At 47.9% G+C, this 22163-nt stretch overlaps 2 protein-coding genes across 2 annotated transcripts; both read right to left on the bottom strand.

Annotated features, from left to right (window-relative positions):
- Positions 1–4824: 4824 nt before the first annotated feature.
- Positions 4825–5895, bottom strand: LOC123124407 (probable carboxylesterase 17). The gene has a single exon (XM_044545020.1). The coding sequence runs from the start codon at positions 5893–5895 to the stop codon at positions 4825–4827; it is 1071 nt and encodes a 356-aa protein (XP_044400955.1).
- Positions 5896–10939: 5044 nt separating this feature from the next.
- LOC123119602 (BTB/POZ domain-containing protein NPY4) lies at positions 10940–16040 on the bottom strand. Its single transcript, XM_044539467.1, has 5 exons — positions 15808–16040; positions 14916–15279; positions 13269–13338; positions 11791–12963; positions 10940–11668 (listed from the first exon to the last, which is right to left on the bottom strand). Exons 2-5 carry the CDS (start codon positions 14972–14974, stop codon positions 11102–11104), a joined length of 1869 nt encoding a protein of 622 aa, XP_044395402.1. The 5' UTR covers positions 14975–15279; positions 15808–16040; the 3' UTR covers positions 10940–11101.
- Positions 16041–22163: the final 6123 nt, after the last annotated feature.

The raw sequence follows: 22163 nt of genomic DNA, 5'->3' as shown, positions 1-22163 counted from the left end.
TATTATATGTGGATGACATACTATTGATGGGAAATGATATAGAATTCTTGGAAAGTATAAAGGCCTATTTGAATAAGTGTTTTTCAATGAAGGACCTTGGAGAAGCTGCTTATATATTAGGCATCAAGATCTATAGAGATAGATCAAGACGCCTCATTGGTCTTTCACAGAGTACATACCTTGACAAGATATTGAAGAAGTTCAATATGGATCAGTCCAAGAAGGGGTTCTTGCCTGTATTGCAAGGTGTGCAATTGAGCACGGCTCAATGCCCGACCACGGCAGAAGATAGAGAAAAGATGAGTGTCATCCCCTATGCCTCGGCCATAGGGTCTATTATGTATGCCATGCTGTGTACCAGACCTGATGTAAACCTTGCCGTAAGTTTGGTAGGAAGGTACCAAAGTAATCCCGGCATGGAACACTGGACAGCGGTCAAGAATATCCTGAAGTACCTGAAGAGGACTAAGGATATTTTTCTCGTTTATGGAGGTGACGAAGAGCTCGTCGTAAAGGGATACGTCGACGCTAGCTTCGACACAGATCTGGATGACTCGAAGTCACAAACCGGATACGTGTATATTTTGAATGGAGGAGCAGTAAGCTGGTGCAGTTGCAAGCAAAGCGTCGTGGCGGGATCTACATGTGAAGCGGAGTACATGGCAGCCTCGGAGGCAGCGCAGGAAGCAGTCTGGATGAAGAAGTTCATTACCGACCTAGGGGTGATTCCCAATGCGTCGGGCCTGATGACTCTCTTCTGTGACAACACTGGAGCTATTGCCCTTGCCAAGGAGCCCAGGTTTCACAGGAAGACCAGGCATATCAAGCGTCGCTTCAACTCCATTCGTGAAAGTGTTCAAAATGAAGACATAGATATTTGTAAAGTACATATGGACCTGAATGTAGCAGATCCGTTGACTAAACCTCTCCCTAGAGCAAAACATGATCAACACCAGGACGCAATGGGTGTTCGATTCATCACAATGTAACTAGATTATTGACTCTAGTGCAAGTGGGAGACTGTTGGAAATATGCCCTAGAGGCAATAATAAATGGTTATTATTATATTTCTTTGTTCATGGTAATTGTCTATTGTTCATGCTATAATTGTATTGTCCGGATATCGTAATGCATGTGTGAATACATAGACCACAACGTGTCCCTAGTAAGCCTCTAGTTGACTAGCTCGTTGATCAACAGATAGTCATGGTTTCCTGACTATGGACATTGGATGTCATTGATAACGGGATCACATCATTAGGAGAATGATGTGATGGACAAGACCCAATCCTAAGCATAGCATAAAAGATCGTGTAGTTTCGTTTGCTAGAGCTTTTCCAATGTCAAGTATCTTTTCCTTAGACCATGAGATCGTGCAACTCCCGGATACCGTAGGAGTGCTTTGGGTGTGCCAAACGTCACAACGTAACTGGGTGACTATAAAGGTGCACTACGGGTATCTCCGAAAGTGTCTGTTGGGTTGGCACGGATCGAGACTGGGATTTGTCACTCCGTGTGACGGAGAGGTATCTCTGGGCCCACTCGGTAATGCATCATCATAATGAGCTCTGTGTGACTAAGGCGTTAGTCACGGGATCATGCATTGCGGTACGAGTAAAGAGACTTGCCGGAAACGAGATTGAACAAGGTATTGGGATACCGACGATCGAATCTCGGGCAAGTAACATACCGATTGACAAAGGGAATTGCATATGGGATTGATTGAATCCTCGACATCGTGGTTCATCCGATGGGATCATCATGGAACATGTGGGAGCCAACATGGGTATCCAGATCCCGCTGTTGGTTATTGACCGAAGAGGCGTCTCGGTCATGTCTGCATGTCTCCCGAACCCGTAGGGTCTACACACTTAAGGTTCGGTGACGCTAGGGTTGTAGAGATATGAATATGCGGAAACCCGAAAGTTGTTCGGAGTCCCGGATGAGATCCCGGACGTCACGAGGAGTTCCGGAATGGTACGGAGGTGAAGAATTATATATAGGAAGTCATGTTTCGGCCACCGGGAAAGTTTCGGGGGTTATCGGTATTGTACCGGGACCACCGAAAGGGTCCCGGGGGTCCACCGGGTGGGGCCACCTATCCCGGAGGGCCCCGTGGGCTGAAGTGGGAAGGGAACCAGCCCCTAGTGGGCTGGGCGCCCCCCCATGGGCCTCCCCCCTGCGCCTAGGGTTGGAAACCCTAGGGTGGGGGGCGCCCCACTTGCCTTGGGGGGCAAGGCACCCCCCTGGCCGCCGCCCCCCCACCAGATGGGTTCTGGCCGGCGCCCCCCTCCCAGGGGGCCTATATAAAGGGGGGGAGGGAGGGCAGTAGTATTACAACCTTGGGCGCCTCCCTCTCCCCCTGCTTACACCTCTCCGTCTCGCAGAAGCTCGGCGAAGCCCTGCCGAGACCCGCTACATCCACCACCACGCCGTCGTGCTGCTGGATCTTCATCAACCTCTCCTTGCCCCTTGCTGGATCAAGAAGGAGGAGACGTCGCTGCACCGTACGTGTGTTGAACGCGGAGGTGCCGTCCGTGCGGCACTCGGTCATCGGTGATTTGAATCACGGCGAGTACGACTCCGTCATCCACGTTCATTGGAACGCTTCCGCTCGCGATCTACAAGGGTATGTAGATGCACTCCTTTTCCCTCGTTGCTAGTATACTCCATAGATGCATCTTGGTGAGCGTAGGAAAGTTTTAAAATTATGCTACGATTCCCAACAATTGCATGCAGACATGAAGAAGATGGCAAGTTTTACTTCCGTTTGCTCAACTTGTTGATTCATTCATTCAATCAATGTTGGTCTACACATTATATGTAGCCCGCACGCGCCGCCGTGGTGTACCACAGGTCAGAGGGACGGCCATTTACGTGCACACACTGTTGGATGAAGCTGCAGGGGAAGTATGTGTGTGAGGATATGATCCGTTCATGAAAAACTTGTTGGACATCCGAGATCTAGTCAAATTTGAGACCTTGTTGTAATAGACTTAATTTGGATGCTACGTGTGGATGATTTGTGCTATTTTCTATCCAAACTTTAATATCGACTGGTTTGAATGAATTTCGTCTACTATGTTAAAATGTAGTTTGAAATGTATGCGGCTAGCGTTGGATGTCTGGCTCCCGCATCCGTGTCCGCATCCCACCCTATCCGCGGATGGATGCGGGAAGTTTTTTGGGTTGCCGTTCGAGATGCCCTCAGGTCTCGGTCTCAGACTCTCGGGTCATTTATTTTTTCACGCGTGGGGGTGCGGGGTGTATATTAGTACAAATACAAATCCACTTCATATTTTTATGTCTAACTTTAATATTTAATTTACCAATAAAATATTAGCCATATGCCATAAAAAGTATGTCATTGGATGCACATTTTTTAAACCCACTCATATATTAATTAATTTAAAACGTTCGTACAATCATCTGTTACAACTTTAGCCACACAGGACGGAACACTATTAAGAAGCACGTCATGAGATCTATTATCAGAACTGAACTTCACAATCTCGTGTGCCACCCTATTGGCCCTACTGTTAATCTTGGATATCTTGCAATTTATCATCATCCTGAAAATACTCAATGCTTCCATCTTTAGATCAACTAGAGGAGACCTGTCTAGAAGATCATTTTCAAGAAAAGATGCCACAAAAGAACAATCGATTTCTAAAATGATGGATTTGTGGAGAATAATACCAATGTATGGCCCCGCAAAGGTCGCTTCAAGTTTCCTTTCATCCACACTATTGCACACTCCAATATAATCCCATGACGAAATGATAACTTCTCCAATATGGTTCCTGGCCACCACATCCACACTCGTAACACTCATGGCCTCCACATAACTTGCGTCAACATTAATCTTAATGAACTCCGTAGCAAGAGGCTGCCAAGTCACAAAATTCTATTGCACATCATTAGTAAAATTTAAACCATCCACCATTGGATGCACATCTCAAAGAACTTTTCGGTAATAGTTTATGTTTTGTGACATATAATCCTTGTTTTGTTGACACGAAAACGAAGTTGCCTTGTATACAAAAATGGAGGAAGTACTAGTTTATGATACTTCCCACTATAACCTGCCTCACTCACTCCCCTTTATCTATGCCATTTAGGTTACAATCTTTTTTCTTTTCTTTTTTGAATTGCCATCGGGATGGAAAGGCCCCCCATCTATATATTTCATTAGAAAAAGATTAATCCAGTTTATAAGGAATAGCAAATCTAGAACAGGCCAAAAAACACACAAACAACAAAACAAAAACAAAAACAACAACAACAACAACAACAACAACAACAATACATAATAAGAGAGAAATAGGTGCCCATGACACGACATAGCCCAACAATCATTTTATTCCGGTTAAAAATTTAACTGAAGAGGTGAACCAACCTGTGGTTGGATGGTTAGGTGGACAGTGGTATCCCCAACTCACCAGGGTTCAAGTCGGCGACGCACGTTCAGTGGAAGGAGATGTTCCGTCGACTACGAGGCGCTTATGGTGACTTCATAAAATCTCAAAATGATATGTCGGCTCAGTCTCTCGAAGGTGCTCATAGAGGTAGTGTACGCATGTGTGTGTTCATAGGGGTAAGTGTATGCACGTGTATATGAGCGCTTCCGTCTGTACTATGTTAAAAACCCTTAATTGAAGCTTTGGAAAGTAAATATTTTGAAAAGAAAAAAAGAATCATTACATTACATTCAAGCTAAATTGTAAAAAACCACTCACAATTCACAAAACCCATTTCCAGGAGAGACCCACACAAGATGCATATGATTCAGAAAACCAGCGCAAACCGATGGACACCACACGTCTACATCCGAGCGACACAGCCGTGACGCCTGCCGACAAAGCCTCTGATGGCCTCGATGAGCTCCGCGATGTGGGCCGCCGTCTCCTCGTCGGCCGGCTCGGGGGCGCCCTGGTTTAGGTAGAACATGTGGCCCACACCGGGGCTCAGCGCCACCTCCACATCCTTCCCAGCGCGTCGCATGACGTTGCAATACTCAACCTGCCGGTCACGCATCGTGTCCAAGGTCGCGACACTCACCAGAAGCGGCGGCATGGCCAGAACTGCCGCCGCCGCGTCGTCCCGGACGGGCCAAATGTAGGGGTGGTCTCGGGTGGCGCCTTTGGGGAGTGCCAGCGCCAGGAGCCTGTCCGCCAGCTTGTAGTCCACGTACGGGTCCAGTTGCACGTCGGCCGACTCGGACCGGCTTGGAGTGGACCGGGAGAAACCCGGGTTTAGCAGAATGGCTCCGGCGAGCCGGACCGAGCCCCAGTAGCCCGGCTCCGCCGAGTTGAACCCGGCGGCAACATGGTGCACCAGGTTGGCTCCATTGCTATCACCTATCAGGAACACGCGTGAAAAGTCGGCCACCGCCTTGAGCTTGCCCACCGGGTCGGACGTCGGCTCTAGGACCGGTTCAGCTAGCAGCCCGGGCTGAGCGAGCGACCTCAGCCAGTCAATGGCGGCAAAGCCGGCGGCTAGGGCCGCTGGGAGCGGGTGCTCCGGAGCAAGGGGGAGGGTTATGGACACGATACCGGCGATGGGGATGGAGGCGGCGAGACGGGCGTAGAAGCAATGGTACAGCGACCAGGTAGGGTCGGTCAGACAGAACACGCCGGCGTGGAAGTGGAGGAGGACCGGAAGACGGCGACCAGCCAAAGGAGCCGCCTCCGGGAGGTAGAGACGGAGAGGCGGGTTGGCCCGGATGTCGTGCACCGTTACACCGTTGCGCGGCACATCGTACGGCGCAATGATGGTTGCTAGTTGGCTTGCCTCCGGGGGAGGTGGAGACCGCTCGACGGTGCCGTCGTCGTAGACCTTGATCCAACCCCCGATGTCCTCCACTAGTTTCTTGCAGCAGGCAGTGTCTGCCATTCTCTAGTGAATTTTGGTACGTGTGCGTGTAGTTTCTTGCAGCAGGCAGTGTCGCTTGATGGGATGATAACCACTGCTTACGAAGCCTTATATAGAGTTTCCAAGGGTTAGTTAGTTAGCTAAATAATAAATAAATAATGTTCTTGCTGGGGGCGAGGGGTATTCCTTTTATTGTACTCTAGTTTAGTTGTGTCTTGTCATTGTTGACATTACTCTTTCTTGTCTCTATGTTAAGTAAAATAACATCCTGGTTCTGACAAAATACTTTTGGTTGCTGCCGTCCGTGCTGAAATTAATTTCCAAGGTTGATTTATTAAGATGTGAGAAATGTCAGATACAAGGGATTGGTGCACACGATTGACTAGCATAATCTGGTAGTGTTGCTCCTTCCACGTTCTCCATAGAGTAATTATACACGCTACATTACACATTCATCCAGAAGGTATATTCCATTCCATCATATTTTCATTAGCGAAGTCTATACTTTGTCCTTTTAGCTACATTTTCTTCTTCTGAATTGGTAGTGTAATGATAGCTATATCGAGCCGGTATATGACAGTATTCATTTAACTGTTTTCGAACATAAGTTTTTCTTTGTGAAAAGGTGAAGAATCGGGCTTCTGTGTCGGCTGATGCACACAATCATCTTTATTTTGAAGTTTGATACCATTCTTACAGTGCATGCTGGAGTCCCGCCTAGGCTGCGACGGACGCGGACGGTGGCCTCGGCTCTCGAGGGGAATGCATGGGCAAGAGATCTAGGACCTGATCTACAAATTGACACCATAAGGGAGTACCTCAGCCTCTGGACGAGAATCAGTGAGATCACGTTACAGGAGGACATGCCGGATGTGTTCAGATGGTCCTGGGAGCGAGGCGGTGAGTTCTCAGTCCGATCGGCATATGCACCGAAATTTGCGGGCTGGACGATCGTGCCCACGGCGGACTTCTCGTGGAAATCAAGGGCTCCGTTGCAGTGCCGTTTTTTCTCGTGGCTTGCTCTCTGCAATAGGTGCCGGACGTCAGATAGGCTTGCTCGACGAGGACTCCCGCATCATGACTCATGTCCTTTTTGCAACCAGGAGGAGGAGACTATAAACCACCTTTTGCTCACCTGCGTGTTCTCTAGAGAGGTGTGGCTACATATTTGCATTGCCCTGGACTTCCCGGCATGGGCGCCGTGCCTGACTGACACGCTACCAATTTGGTGCCAAAGTAGAGAGAAGCAGGGCCTAAGTATGAGAACCACCAGGGCAATTATCCTACTTGGCCTCTGGGAGCTCTGGAAGCATAGAAACGCGGTGGTTTTTGATGGTGTAACTCCGGAGATTGCGGTTTATCTGTCGTGTGGTGTGCGAAGGGCAGGCCTGGTGGAGCGCAGGGCTTATCAAAGGTAGTGTCGAGGATTTCTTCCGTAGGTTGAGTACGTGGAGCAGTCGTGAGTAGTCTCCTGTAGGAGTGTGAGTGACCGAGAAGGGTCATTAGTTGTGGAGGTGTTGCGTTTGCATGCAATTTGTAATTGTAACACCCGTGGAGGGTTCTTTATGCCCTTTCTCCTGCTTTTATATAGATGATACGCATGCTATGCATATTCCAGACAAAAAAGATACCATTCTTACAAAATAGTCAGAAAAAATCCAGGGCACAACAAAACACAAAATAAGAATACATGACACAACATTTAACTCTTCCCAAACAAAATGTGTGGCGCAACATTCATCATGCATTTACTTAATCTTTTTCGATAAACGGTGTATTTTAATGACTTGGTGTAGTAGTGACGTAGCGATACAATCAACATGAATACATACCCGGCCAGAAAATGGCAAAGGGCGAGGACATTGGGACTGTTCATGTCGCTCGGAAATTTATGGTGACTGGAACTTCTTCTTTTCCTATCCTGGTAACGACGTTGATCCAACGACGCTGATCCTATAATTTCTACATGATTTTTCACAACAGAAATATTCAGCCATTCTATAATTTCACATGGTATTAGAGCGGTTTGTCCAACGACGTCGATCCTAGGACCTTTCACCACTTGTGCAGCGCGCCGCCTCTAAGGAAATTAATCTCCTCTTCCAGGGGTGCGGCACCCGATCATCAAAGATGAGATCGGTTCATTTAGATTAGTTTAGATCAATATCTTGATTTTTTTTCCCCGAAATTTCTTCTTTAGCCAAATAAAATCCGGCGATCTCCAACCCGGCAGCCGGAGGGCGATGGAATGGCGCCATGGGCGCTAGCTCCTTCCTCTGCAGCACGCGGGTGACACCGGCATCAACCTACGATTCTAGGTCCGGGCGCATCACCGAGCTACTCGACATCAACATCCGTCGGCTGCCGGGTGCAGCGATGATCCCGTCGGAAGCGCGCATGGACGGGCGAGGAAGATCAGATCTGCATATGCAAGCATCACCGATCCACGCGCTGGCCGCTGGCCCCGCCATGGAGCAGTACGACGATCACCATCACGACTTCAGGGGCGCCATGGCACCCATGGAGCAGTACAACGTATGACCAGCAGCCCATCACCACATGCACGAGCGGATGCGCATGCATCAACACCAGCTGATCTAAATCAAGCCCGTCCGGCCTTCATCGACCTGCGTGAGCGCGTCTGTGCCACAGCCAGCCACGATCCGATCGAACCGTCGACGAGCCAGCCGCAAGCAACTCCGAGCACACGTCAGCACCGGACTGCAGTGAGAGGCTACGTTGCACGACGCGTCGTTCTCGGATTACGGGAGGGTACTTCACCGGCATCATCAGCCACCGGCGCACCGACTACACCGTCTCCCACGCAATATTCGAGCCATGTCCACGAGCCGCTACAGCGAACATTACGTCTACACTGCAACGAGCGATCTGCACCGACCCGTACCGATTCCGCGACCCACTACTTCACCAAGCGGACATCGACATCGGCCCATCGCATCAACATCGACTTCTTGGGCAAGATACGGCATCGACACTTCTTCGCCGCGAGGGACATGTTCAAGCGACGCATCATCGTCGACACGGCGTTACAATGCCAAGGCCGACATTTCATCAAGGACTTCATCAGCGTGGTCTTCATCACCAACCTTGTCAACACATCACTGCCACCTCGCTCATAAAATGGACACCTAGCGTTCTCTAACCGAATTTTCTGTAAGATGCGACCTTGACGACGCTAATGACCGCGTCACGACGGCGACATCGACCGCGTCATCCACGACGACACAACTGCACCGGCACATCGTCACCACAGTGACGACCCTGCACGGCCACACGGTTCTGGCAAAACCGATGTGTGCTCGATGGGTTTCCTCCGGTCCTGGCAAAACCGGCGGACTCGTCGCTGACGGCACCCTCTGACATCCACAAGGAGCATCATCCACGACTGCAGCTCCATCATCTGTACATAATGCATTTTTTTTGCTCCTCTGGCTTTGTGTGGCCTCATCATCCACGACGACGCACCATCGACCACGGCTACATCACCATGATCGACTACCTCGACATCGACATTAATGGCTTGGTCTACAGCGACTCATCGGTAACAACTCCAGTCAACAGCGTCCGCGTCATCACTAGCGTCCACGCCACTCCCGTTATGAATGCGGTAGGGAATAGAGGAGAGACAGGGAAAGCACCAGAAGGGGACACAGTCACCGCACTAAGTGTTGACCCATCAGAGACACAATTGATGATGGCGCAGCGGAGAAGACGATAGAAGCACAAGACTTCAAATTCAGTCACAATCGTCCGCTTCACTCCCGCTACGACTGAGGGGGAATGTTAGAAGTATAGTGTGTTTAAGATAGAGATAGAATATGTTTAAATCATGTACAACTTGCCCTCTACTCCACGTCTCCCTCCCTCACATGTACTCCTATATATACCTCTACAAGTATCAGATCAATACAATATACTACAACAAAAATATTCAGCCATCCTATAATTTCCATAGGCTCCATCAAAACGGGTCCTGATCCTGAATGTGTTCTGGAAGTGAGACAAGAAGCTCAAGTTCAGTCATACTGCTTCGCTTCACAGGAGATGGACGTTCCAGATCGCTTTGTCCATTTGTTATTGTAACGATTACTGTTCCATTTCACTCGCTTGCCGGTAAAACCAACCGCCTACTCTCAAAGTTAGTACTCCCTCTGTTTTTTTAGTTTGCATATAAGATTTGGTCAAAGTCAAATCTTATAAAATTTGACTAGCTTTGTAGGAAAAGATATCAACATCCACACTATGAAATCAATAATGATGCATGATGAAATTAATTTTCATAACATATAACTTTAGTATTGTAGATGTTAATATTTTTTCTATAATGTTAGTCAAACTTTACAAAGTTTGACTTTGACCAAATCTTATATGCGGACTAAAAAGAAACGGAGAGAGTATAAAGTTGGGTCATCTATTTTGGAACGGAGGGAGTAGTATCTTATTATTCTCCAAGTTTGCCAAGAGGCTACAAACATATACTGTACACCATAGTTCCCTATAAATCCGGATCCAAGCCTTAATTTCCCGTTTGATCTCTCAATTCATCCGATCGTTAGGCTATAGATCCACTCGGGCCTGGCACCATGGTCGCCGTAGCCGAGACCCTGTTGTCCGCCCCGCCTAGCACTGCCGCCTGCATCACAGTCAGCGGAGCTGTAACCTCCAGGCGATGCTTCATTCACAGCAGCCGCCGGGAGAGACTTCGTTGGTGGTTTGTCGGGGGCGGGGCGAGATATCTCCGATCCGGTTTATCCGGGCCGGATCGGGAGGTTCCTTTTTTGCCAACCCCCTTTTGGATCCTTCTGAATCAGCAGGCGACGTAAAACTGTTGATCCTGCTATCAAAACCCAAAACCAGATTTGCTACATCTCACCTGATCACCCTACGCGATCACATGTGCGCCCTAGATTCAAGCATTGCTTCACGATGCCATGCCATGCAAGGCGCTCCCACGCTTTTAGCGCGGCGGAGGAAAGGGCCGCGACGGAGAAGTCGCCATGCGACGACGACGACTAACACACATGTAGTACCACTTTGGATCAAATGCAACCCAAAACCAGATTTTATTTCTATATAGACACCAAAAACCAACCAAACAATACACTAACTTTGAGGGTGATCATCATCCTTGTCAGGTGGACCACACGAATTCAGCAGCAGCGAGACCCCGATCGAAGAAAGAAAAAGGGAAGAATGCCAAGGCGGCCTACGAGACCGAGTGCCTGGTGTTCCGTGAATGCGTGGACTTGGTCTCAGCCTCGAGGTTGACGGAGCCGGGGCTCTCCGACGTGTCGGAGCCGGCGCTGTTCTCACCGCTGCTCGCCTTGCCGGACCACAGCTTGCTCAGCATCTTCCTCGGCATCTGCAGCGGCCCCTTGGCAGTCGCCTTGCCGCCGTTCCCTCCGCTCTTGTTGTTGCCCAGGCCGCTCATGGACCGGAACGAGCTGGTGTCGCCGGACGCCGGCGCCCCGCCGCCCCACTGGTCGTCCTCGGTCGTCGTCGCCGTCGTGGCAGCCGACCTGGAGCTGCCATACGAGTTGCCGTTCTCTCTGGGGAGTAGAGAGCGCAGGGCAGGGGACGGGTGGTGATCAGACGCTGCCGCCTCGGCAGAGGCCGATGCTCGGAGCTGCTCGAAGAAGAGGACCTGCACGACCAGGCGCAGGGGGAGGCGCTCGTTCTGCACGGCGTGCGAGCTCGCCTCGGCGGTCAGCTTCTTGCAGTCCATGAGCCCGCACAGCCTCTTCTTCTCGCTCTTGGTCATGCTCGGATGCTCCTGCACATGACACATTATTTCAGTTCAAAGTTCTGATTGAGCTCCAACAAACAAACACATGAACATGAACATGATCCAATCATATAAGTAGTCCGTAAATGGGCAAGTATGTAGGTACGTACCTTGAGATACATGTCAATGGCGCGGTAGAGCCCATCGTGGGTGGGCCGAGCGGCGAGGGGCGCCATTTCAGTGATGGCGATGAACTTTTGAAGAGGGAGGTTGGGGTCTTTGGCGATCTCGGCCAGATACCCGTCGACCAGCCTCACCAAAGCGAGCTCCGACTCGCCGCCGCAGACCGAAGAGGCCGGGTAGCTCTCACCGTCCTCCAATGCTTCTTCATCGCCGTTGCACTGCACCATGAACTCCTCCAGTATCGACGACACCAGGTCAACATTGTACAGAGCGTTCTCGTCGGAGCTCGCCGGTATCAGAAGATCAGAGACCGAAGCTCTGTCCAGCTGCGAGCCGATCCTCTTTACCAGGTCGCCGCGCAAGGCCTCGTCTGACCCCAGCAAGCACGCCGCTCTCACCAGCTTGAGCAGGAAGCCGCAGGAGACCGAGGCTCTCTCAGGTGGCAGCAGAGAAATGATGGTCTCGAGAGCCGCACGGTGCCGTGTGCAGTCAAGCCCGTTGCTCGCAGCACTGTCCAAGGTGCCGAACAGCCTTCGGTACGCGTAGGCTCGCAGCGCCTCTCCCACCACCTCGCCGGCGGTCCTCCCCTTGGCCTTGATGGCCAGGATCACCTTCTTGTACAAGCCCATCTCGAGGTCGCAGATGTCCTCCACCCACCAATCTCTGGGCACCGTCAGCTGCTTCCTCACACCGTTCCAGTGCGAGTCGGGGTCGCTCTCGGACGGCAGCTTCTTCCGGTTGTAGGTGTACGACCAGTTGACCTCCGACGGGTCGATGGAAGCCTTGGCCGCAATGGAATCCACGCAGTGGTTGATCACCTTCAGGTTCTCTGACCAGGGAAGGAGTGACTTTGTTGTTTGCAGCACGATGATGGAGTCCTTCCAGGTGCGGAATATGCTTGAGGAGAGGAACACATCAATCTTGTAGATGAGGTTCCCTTTGTCGATAGTCTCGAACATTTCGAGAAACTCGGCCGCGCAGCGGGCTGCGAGGACGTTGTACGCGTTCAGCGTGACGGTCATGCCATAGCAGAACTTTGCACAGATTTCAAATGCTGAAGGTCCACCGGGGATGTCAGAAATGTCTACTTCATCATTGCCTTCCTCGTCTGTGGAAGCAACCAACGTTTGCAAGCGGGAACTCTTGGACAAAAGTGGGAACTGCACGCAATTTGAACAATAATGTCAGTACTATTTAACCAAGGACAAAATTGCAATGGATATGGATCAGCTGTCACTAACTCTACTGGATTATATGTCAAAAACTCATGCGAAAAGCTTTAACTTCAACCAATGTAAGGGGTCATAAAACAGTATATGCTAAAAATGATATCACATATACTCCATCTCCCTCTAATTGACATATAAAAATGTATAATCAAAAGGACTTGAAAGTGCACATTTGAAGCAAAAATAGTGTGACGGGACATTTGAACGCTTGATCAAAAAGAAAAGTGAAATTGTACCTTGTGAAGATAAAACTTGACATCTCCAACAGTGATAACAATATCCGTCGCCAGTTCAGTTGCCACAAACCTACAAAAGACATTCCAACATTACCATCATATAAATGTAGTGCAAACTGAGACACGACATGACATGGAAGTGTACAGCATACAAGACGAACATATAATGTTGTAAAAAGATTAAAAATTTATTGATGAAGTTAGAATAAATATGCTCAGTATTTAAAGTGTTTGCATGTATATTTGTAATGAAACCTTTGACATCATCATAGGCAAACATCATTCGTATATTTTCAAAACATGAGCATCTTGAAGATTTTCTGATACTGAAGTGTGTCAATGATTTGTCAAATTGAGTATCCAGTAACTTTAAGACAAATAGATATGTTGCGCGATGAAGTCTCATGCAAATCTACATCATAAATAGTAATGGAGTTAATAATAATGAGAATGAATGATAAACTAATTCATAGGTTGTCTTAGGACCATGTTGGTTCAGAGAACTGGGACCACAATAATTGCGAGGAAAAATGATCACACACGGCGGAGGAAAAAAACACGTGTTTGGAGAAAAGAATGAGACATAAAGCAAAGATCCATAGAATCTGATCTATAACATGAAATGACATAACAAATTCATCCACCCGCTGAGAGTAAGAAAAGGAATGACAGAGTGATAGCATAAATAAAGTACCAAGGGCAAAGATATAAAGTGAAGAAAGCAAATTCATGAAAGGTAGCCATGTGTATATGACAGGTATAACTAATCAGACTACTAAGTGGTCCAAGGAAAATGATCTGACAACAAATGGAACTTCATTTTCAAAATGGACCACGCCACCACCAACCCATGAACACTGAACATGCTAGAAGAAATAGATATGAGGAAATTGGCACATGCTCTGAATCTGAAGTATACAGAAAACTTAAGAAGACATGCCATTGGCAAAGAATCAGAGAAGATGTATCTGTAAAGGAGATCAATTGTATCGAGAGCCTTTTGAGCGCGATCATGAAAAGCCACTGCTTAACACAAACAGCACTCCCTTTCACACATAACTTTTTGGTCCAATCATTGTCAAATGAACAATAATAATAGTACACACTTCACTGCAAATGTTTTTTTGAACTGCAAATAATAATAGAAACTTCAAGAGTTACTATCTTGCAGTAGATGATTTTGAAGTTCACTAACAAGGTAACAATCACAACTCAGCATAGATTACAGAAAAAAAACATGAAGTTAAGTTGGTTTCTGTCGCGTTAAAACTTTTAATTAGATAGTAGTTTTTGGTATCTTTGTCCCAAGGTCTGTAGTTTTTGTTTTGAATCATACACTTTTTTAGAACATGTACCTGTTATGTTTGTATTTAATAATATTAATAATAGAAAACAGGGCTATCTCAAATTAACTCATGTACACGTAGAAGAGAAGTAGATCCCTGCTACCTTTGGCCAAATAGAGAACTAAGGATGGCAGTAAAGGTTAATCAGGAATATGGACGTACAGCCACTTTTATGTACACAAACGGATCAACTACAACTCATGGACTACAGACTGAAAATAGAAGCTAGACCACAAGTGATCAAATCAGTAGAAAAAATAAAAAACCAGATTGAGAACTGAAACAATATGCATTAGTTCACCTGATATTCCCCTCTGTCTGAAAGACATCTGGCTTTGCTCCAAGCTTCATATACTTCATCTTCACACAACTGAGAGTCACCTGAATCCCCTCTCTGTTTTCTCCTTGTCTCCAATCCAATCACCACAGATCAGAACCAAGAAGCACCAAGTGACAAGATCCCTAAGCTATAAAGCTGTAAAGATCTAGGTCTTGGTGTTCCCCTTGCTCATGGCATTGCCAAGGCCAAAGAAACCAATTAAGTAGGATATCTCTCCCTCTAGATTGGCAAACTATTTCAACAAATCTTGTGGAGCTCTGGGTCCAAGAAAGCACAATGCCAGGAATCCAAGAACTCCTCCAAAGCTGGATCACACAAGCAGCACCTGCAAAGCAGCACGGGGCAGCACCTTGGGGTGAGGGGACAGCGGGAATAATTGGTGAGGCAAGGAGGGATGGGGTGTAGGGAGACCATGGGAACAAGCGCTAGTGAGGCTGGAATCTTATCAGGTTGCAGTGGAGAAACCCACATGAATGGGCACCGGAAAAATAAAACCAAAGTTGGACTTTTTAAAGGAATTTGCACATGAAGGCAGTCAATCGGAGAATAAATAAAGAAGCGCAGAACGGTCCTGTGCAAACCGTTGCTTTTGCTGTACCAAAAAATAAGATGGGGAGAAACAGAAAACACACACACACACTGTAAATTCAAGAAAATGGCGAGAATATGAACTGCATATAGAGCTGAAAATATACAACAACTGCACGATAAAGCTGGATTTTGTTTGAAGCAAAGGCTGAATACACTGGGAAAGTTAGAGAGGCGCACAAAATCATCAATGCAAGATTCACATTCCAAGAGGAAAACTGCATACAGAAACGGGAGCGAAGGGGATCAAAATGGAGGAGATTACCTTTGGCCAGGGATATCAACCACTCCGCCGAATTTCCTGGGGGAGAGCCGCAAGAACCGCTCCAGGGGAGGCAGAGCGGAAGCGCCCAAGATCGCACAAGCGCACGGACGGAAACGGGAAGAGCAGTCAATCAAGCAGACATCTGTGTGATTCAGGTTCTGTGTGTGTTCCCGGGACAAGACTCGCTTTGCGACTACTCCAAAGCAAGGAGTAATGGAGTTAGTTTAGCTTTAAAAGCTAGTGGCGGTGGGGGGTGGCAAATGGCATTGGGTGGGGCCGGAGAATGGACTGTTCTGCCCCCAGAGATCACTGCTCCCTCGTCTCCGCCGCATGCTGGGGAAAACAATTTTCTTTACTTTAGTTTTGAGTAAAATTAATTATGCTTTTACATTTTTTTAATAAAGGACAACAATTTTTATTACTAACTTAAAATGTAGCATAAGGTGATACCTACTCCCTCCGTTCCAAAATAGATGACCCAACTTTGTATTACAAAATTATGCCCTACTTACACATAGCCACGGGGAAGTGTTGTCAGGTTCCGTCTGGAAACGGTGGAGATTGTTTGATGTAGGTTTTCGACCTCGTCCGCTGCTGGGGTAACAGGATGGGGTACTTATCCCTGGCGGTTGTCTTGGGGTGGGTGCCCTACAACTAAAAGGACGCCATCAGTGCTGGTCGGGCGTTGCCTGGACTCACTGCTATTCTCCTGGAGCTCGACGGTGTTGCGGAGTATCCTTCTAAGACTTGCAATGATCTTCGGGTCTCCTGGCTTATCGTGTAGCCTGTCATCCAGCACCGTGGTGGCTTGGAGGCTACGGGCTGGTCTTGGAGTAGGGTGGTGTCCACGGGCTCATCGAAACCTATGCCCACCTCGTGACCTCGGGCTGCGAGGGCATTAGTGGTCGCCCTTGGCTAGCGAAGAGCTCGGCGTCGCCTCTCGTTGTTCATCTTTTCTTGCCACCGTGTCTGCTGCGGGGCAACCGCCATCGTGTTTTTCTGGAACTGTAGTTGGGCGACTAGGGTAGCCTGCCGGAAGGCTTCCATTATCTATGTGATGGGGTCGCTCCTTGGTATGAGAGTGTTGAACAATTGCAGTGCCTCTTCAGTGATGAGGGGCTGCATCATCTGGTCCTAGCGAGGCTAGAAATTCTAATCCCATGGGTTGTGAAGCTCGCCGCACCGGCGCCTAGGATGTTAAATCTGCTTGGGAAGTGACCGGCTGGGGGTGGGGCCGGAGGTGCTGATGGAGCGATGGCCACCGGGTCTAAGGTTGGAAGCCCCACATATGTTGTCATGGCTCCGCTAGCGCTGGGTTCGATTGGATCCTTTGGTGCTGAAGAACTTTCAGCAGGTACCGTCATCATGACCTTCCTCGCCATCCGACGTTAAGGCCGGTTGGCTGTTCCCGGCTTCTCAAGTGGGGGTGGGGAGCTCTTTGTCAATTTTTGTGTTTGTGATGGAGATGACGCTGGCCTCGTTGTCCTCCGATCTAAGGGAGAAAAGAGGATAGCCTAGCTGATACCGCAATTGGAGATGTACCCGTCTATGATGCGGTCTTCTGGTATATGGTTGATGAATCAATTGTCGCACACCATGGCGACTAGGTGCGACGTCACGGCGGGCTAAAGAGTCAGTGTGAAGTCGATGCAGCCATCTGACCTTAAGGCCAAGGCTCGAGCCTCAAGTACGGGATGTGTTGGTGCAGGATCGCGCCCTCCGAGTCGGTAGTCGATAGTGAGGACACTGTAGGCCCCGACAAGACGGGTCGGGCGTCCATGTTGAAGCTGGTACGGTCGTGTAGACGCGCCTTCATCTCACACTAGTACGAGGCCCCAACGTTCTATGGACGAAGTAGCCCCCTAAGTCGAAGGTCGATGGAAATGGTTTCATGAACCCTGGTGAGACCACTAATGTGATCTGTTGGAGGGGCAGAGCGCACACGCGGAGTCGCGGTAGTGGTTGATGATGAAAGCCAGAGCACCGAAGAAGATGGTGTGGGTGTGGGAGGTTGGTGGGTTGATGTCGACCAGGCCAGCCCTGCCCATGCCGAAGGTGATGAGGCTTTCTTCGGGCGGAAGACCACCGAAAATGTGAGGAGATCCGTGATACGTCTCCAACGTATCTATAATTTTTGATTGTTCCATGCTATTATAGTATCAATCTCAATGTTTTATATACATTTACAAGCAACTTTATATCATTTTTTGGGACTGACCTACTAACTTAGTGCCCAATGCCAGTTGCCGTTTTTTGCTTGTTTTTTACTTTGTAAAATATCAATACCAAACGAAGTCCAAATTCCACGAAACTTTTTGGAGATTTTTTCTGGCAATAAGAGACCCTGCAAGCTTCGGGAAGGAACAAGAAGATGAAGGATTGGCCCACTAGGCACCAGGGCGCGCCCTGGTACCTAGTGGGGCCCACATGCCTCCGTTTGACCTAGCTTCGCCTCTATAAATTTTCTATTATCGTGAAACCAACAGGGAAGTCCACGAAATGCTTTTTCCGCTGCCGCAAGTTCCATAACCACGAGATTCCATCTGGAGGCCTTTTCCGGCACTCTGCCGGAGGGGGATTCGATCATGGAGGGGGCTCTTCATCATCCTTGCTTCTCTCCGATGATGCGTGAGTAGTTTACCACGGCCCTATGGGTCCATAGTTAGTAGCTAGATGTCTTCTCTCTTTTTTATCTTCAATACAGTGTTCTCCCCAGTTTTCTTGGAGATCTATTTGATGTAATGACTTTTTGCAGTGTGTTTGTTGGGATCCGACGAATTGTGAGTTTATGATCAGATCTATCCATGAATATTATTTGAGTTTTCTCTGGACTCTTTTATGCACGATTGTTTAGCCTCGTATTTCTTCTCCGGTTTATTGGTTTGGTTTGGCCAACTAGATTGATTTGTCTTGCCATGGGAAGAGGTGCTTTGTGATGGGTTCGATCTTGCAGTGCTCAATCCTAGTGATAGAAAGGGACATGACACGCATGTATCGTTGCTATTAATGGTAACAAGATGGGATTTATTTCATGCGTGAGTTTATCTTGTCTACATCATGTCATCTTGCTTAAAGCGTTACTCCGTTCTGTCATGAGCTTAATACACTAGATGCACGCTGGATAGCGGTCGATGTGTGGAGTAATAGTAGTAGATGCAGAATCATTTTGGTCTATTTGTCTTGGACGCGATGCCTATATACATGATCATTGCTTTGGATATCATCATAATTATTTGCTTTTCTGTCAATTGCCCAACGGTAAATTGTCTACCCACCGTATGCTATTTTTACGAGAGAAGCCTCTAGTGAAAATTATGCCCTGGCTCTATTCTCTTATCATATATCAAAACCAAAAATACCTCGTTGCAATTTTCTTTTATTTCTTTTATTTCTTTTATTTTGTATTTTTGTTTGATCTATCTACCAAAAACTATATCGTTTAATCTTGCTCATAACCGTTGAGGGACTGAAAACCCCTCTACGCGTTGGGTTGCAAGTATTTGTTGTGTGTGTGTGCAGGTGTTGTTTACATAGTGTTACTTGGTTCTCCTACTTGATTGATAACTTTGGTTTCATAACTGAGGAAAATACTTCTCTACTGTACTGCACCATCCTCTCCTCTTCGAGGAAATCCTAACACAACTCACAAGTACCAATCCGATCTGGGTTCGGTCCCCGGCCGAAGCAGTCCCTCCGTGACGCTTCAACTGATGGTGCGTGGGACTATCAGTATGCTTGGTAGGGTGGTAAACGTGGCTGGAAGTACCAGAACGGAGATCACACGAGGAGTTTACCCAGGTTCGGGCCCTCTGGGAGAGGGATACCCTACATTCTACTTTTGGTTTGTATTCATGGTGGACTACCTCGTGCGAGGGTTACATGGGTAGATGATGTTGTGACTATGGAGAGTTTGTTCCACAATACTAGTAAATCTGCCTGTGCGTTGCTATGGGTTGTTGTCTGGACCATGTACATACATGGTCAAGAAGCAATGACACCTTCAGCTGTTGTGCTCGTTTGGGAGAATTATGGTCGGATAGGGAGGAGGCTCAGAGGACCGAGTGCCTTTTCTATTACAGCTAGTCATGAATGATGCATCATTGTAAACCTTCATATGTAAATCTTCAAAAGAAACTTCTTGTGTGCTCTCATAAAGCATGAGTATTTCTCTGCATCTATTTGAAATTAATCTATCTTTCAAACTCCATATTATGAATTAGGAGAACGAAACCGGATCAACTCACAAACACAGTGATCGTAAGGAACACTCGCGAGCTTGGTAAGATATATGCCTACCTCTTAAGGGGTGGAACTATTGGCATGGGTTCAAGTGAACCCAACAAAATTTGTTAGTATATTCCGTATCAAATCACGGTAGCTTTAAGACTAAGGAAAGAACTGAACCCATTGTTCGGAAAGAAGGAATACACATAATTCAGATGATTTTAGGCACAAAAACAACTAAGTTCTGGAACATGTAAACATAAAATGAGGTAGTTGACCACACTTGCATTGGCATGCGGTCTCTATATGAAGGCAGACCTTTATTGCTGAAATATGTTGCAGATCCTGAGTTACTATGGTTATATATTTTTCGACACAATGGGTCAACAACACACAATATTAATTCCTTATTTCCAGTATAAAACCTTAATTGCACAACACAGGATCTGACATGTAGTACTAACAATATTCACAATTACCGGCTTACATTTGTTTTTGATTGAGTTGCACAAGGCCAACCAGAAACATGAAAGCACAATCCACACCATCACCTCTTATAATCAGCAATCCATACAAAATGTGTGTCCTGGCAAGCTCCAAAGACTCTTTTTTAATTGTTTCGATTGCTTACCACACGTGTCACATGATCACAAGCTCCAAAGTCTTCATATTTGGTGAAGGACACAAACAGCACCAAACCCAACTTCAGAGGAAGAAACATGACCAAACCTAATGGTGCATGTACATTGTAAATTGAAACAAGTGCTCCCGCGATGCGCCCCACGCCCGCGTCACGGGGGATCCAGATCCGCCGCCGGTGAGCAGTTCTCCCCCGTCCCCTCCTCCTCCTCGCCGCTGCCGGGGGGCGTCTACCGGGTGAAGCCCGTGCAGCGCTGGCAGCGGCGGGGCCTCTCACCTCCCTCCCTTGGTCGGGATCCCGGCGGCACTGCTCAGCCGCCCGCGGGGGAGCTGGATCCGACGAGCTTTCCGGCGGCTGGGACGTGCGGATCCTGAAGCGGTTGTGCTGGGAAGCGGCAGTGCGGCTACGCAGAAGTGGCGGTGGGGGCCAGGTTGAGCGAGGTCGATCTGGTCCCCTTGGGGCTGCGGGTGTCGCTGGTGGCGACGGCCATGGTCGGAGAGGGTGCTGCTCCCACGTTAGGGGGTGGCGCTGGCGTTGCGGTGCGCTAGTCTTGGCCGTGCCGGGCGGCGAGGAGGTGGAGGCCATGGATCTCGATTTGAAGTTGGAGGATTTCACCGGCTTCTTGTCCTCCTCGACCGGCCGAGATGTGGACGTCCTTCTGGCGTCCTATTCGGTGGCGGGTGATAACCCACAAGTGTAGGGGATCGCAACAGTTTTCGAGGGTAGAGTATTCAACCCAAATTTATTGATTCGACACAAGGGGAGCCAAAGAATATTCCCAAGTATTAGCAGCTGAGTTGTCAATTCAACCACACCTAAAAGACTTAATATCAGCAACAAAGTATTTAGTAGCAAGTAGTATGGAAGTAGCGGTAACGGTGGCAAAAGTAACAATAGTAGTTTCGTAGCAATTGTAACAGTAGCAACGGAAAAGTAACTTAGCAAAGATCAATATGAAATGAGCTCGTAGGCAATGGATCAATGATGGATAATTATGTCGGATGGCATTCATCATGCAACGGTTATAACATAGGGTCACACAGAACTAGCTCCAATTCATCAATATAATGTAGGCATGTATTCCGAATATAGTCATACGTGCTTATGGAAAAGAACTTGCATGACATCTTTTGTCCTACCCTCCCGTGGCAGCGGGGTCCTATTGAAAACTAAGGGATATTAAGGCCTCCTTTTAATAGAGTACCGGACCAAAGCATTAGCACTTGGTGAATACATGAACTCCTCAAACTACGGTCATCACCGGGAGTGGTCCCGACTATTGTCACTCCGGGGTTGCTGGATCATAACACGTAGTAGGTGACTATAACTTGCACGATAGGATCAAGAACACAAATATATTCATGAAAACATAATAGGTTCAGATCTGAAATCATGGCACTCGGGCCCTAGTGACAAGCATTAAGCATAGGAAAGTCATAGCAACATAATTCTTAGAACATAGTGGATACTAGGGATCAAACCCTAACAAAAC

Source organism: Triticum aestivum, chromosome 5D (genome assembly GCF_018294505.1).
Source record: "Triticum aestivum cultivar Chinese Spring chromosome 5D, IWGSC CS RefSeq v2.1, whole genome shotgun sequence".
Taxonomy (NCBI): domain Eukaryota; kingdom Viridiplantae; phylum Streptophyta; class Magnoliopsida; order Poales; family Poaceae; genus Triticum; species Triticum aestivum.
The sequence above is the reverse complement of the archived record's forward strand: the minus strand, read 5'-3'. Positions and strand labels throughout refer to the sequence as shown.

Excerpts from the sequence above, each read along its gene's own strand:
- LOC123124407 (XM_044545020.1), bottom strand. The coding sequence starts at position 5,895 with ATGGCAGACACTGCCTGCTGCAAGAAACTAGTGGAGGACATCGGGGGT.
- LOC123119602 (XM_044539467.1), bottom strand. The coding sequence starts at position 14,974 with ATGAAGTATATGAAGCTTGGAGCAAAGCCAGATGTCTTTCAGACAGAG. Across the intron at positions 13,339-14,915 it reads CAGACAGAGGGGAATATCAG|GTTTGTGGCAACTGAACTGG; the intron begins GTGAACTAATGC and ends TGTCTTTTGTAG. Across the intron at positions 11,669-11,790 it reads CCATTGACATGTATCTCAAG|GAGCATCCGAGCATGACCAA; the intron begins GTACGTACCTAC and ends TGTCATGTGCAG.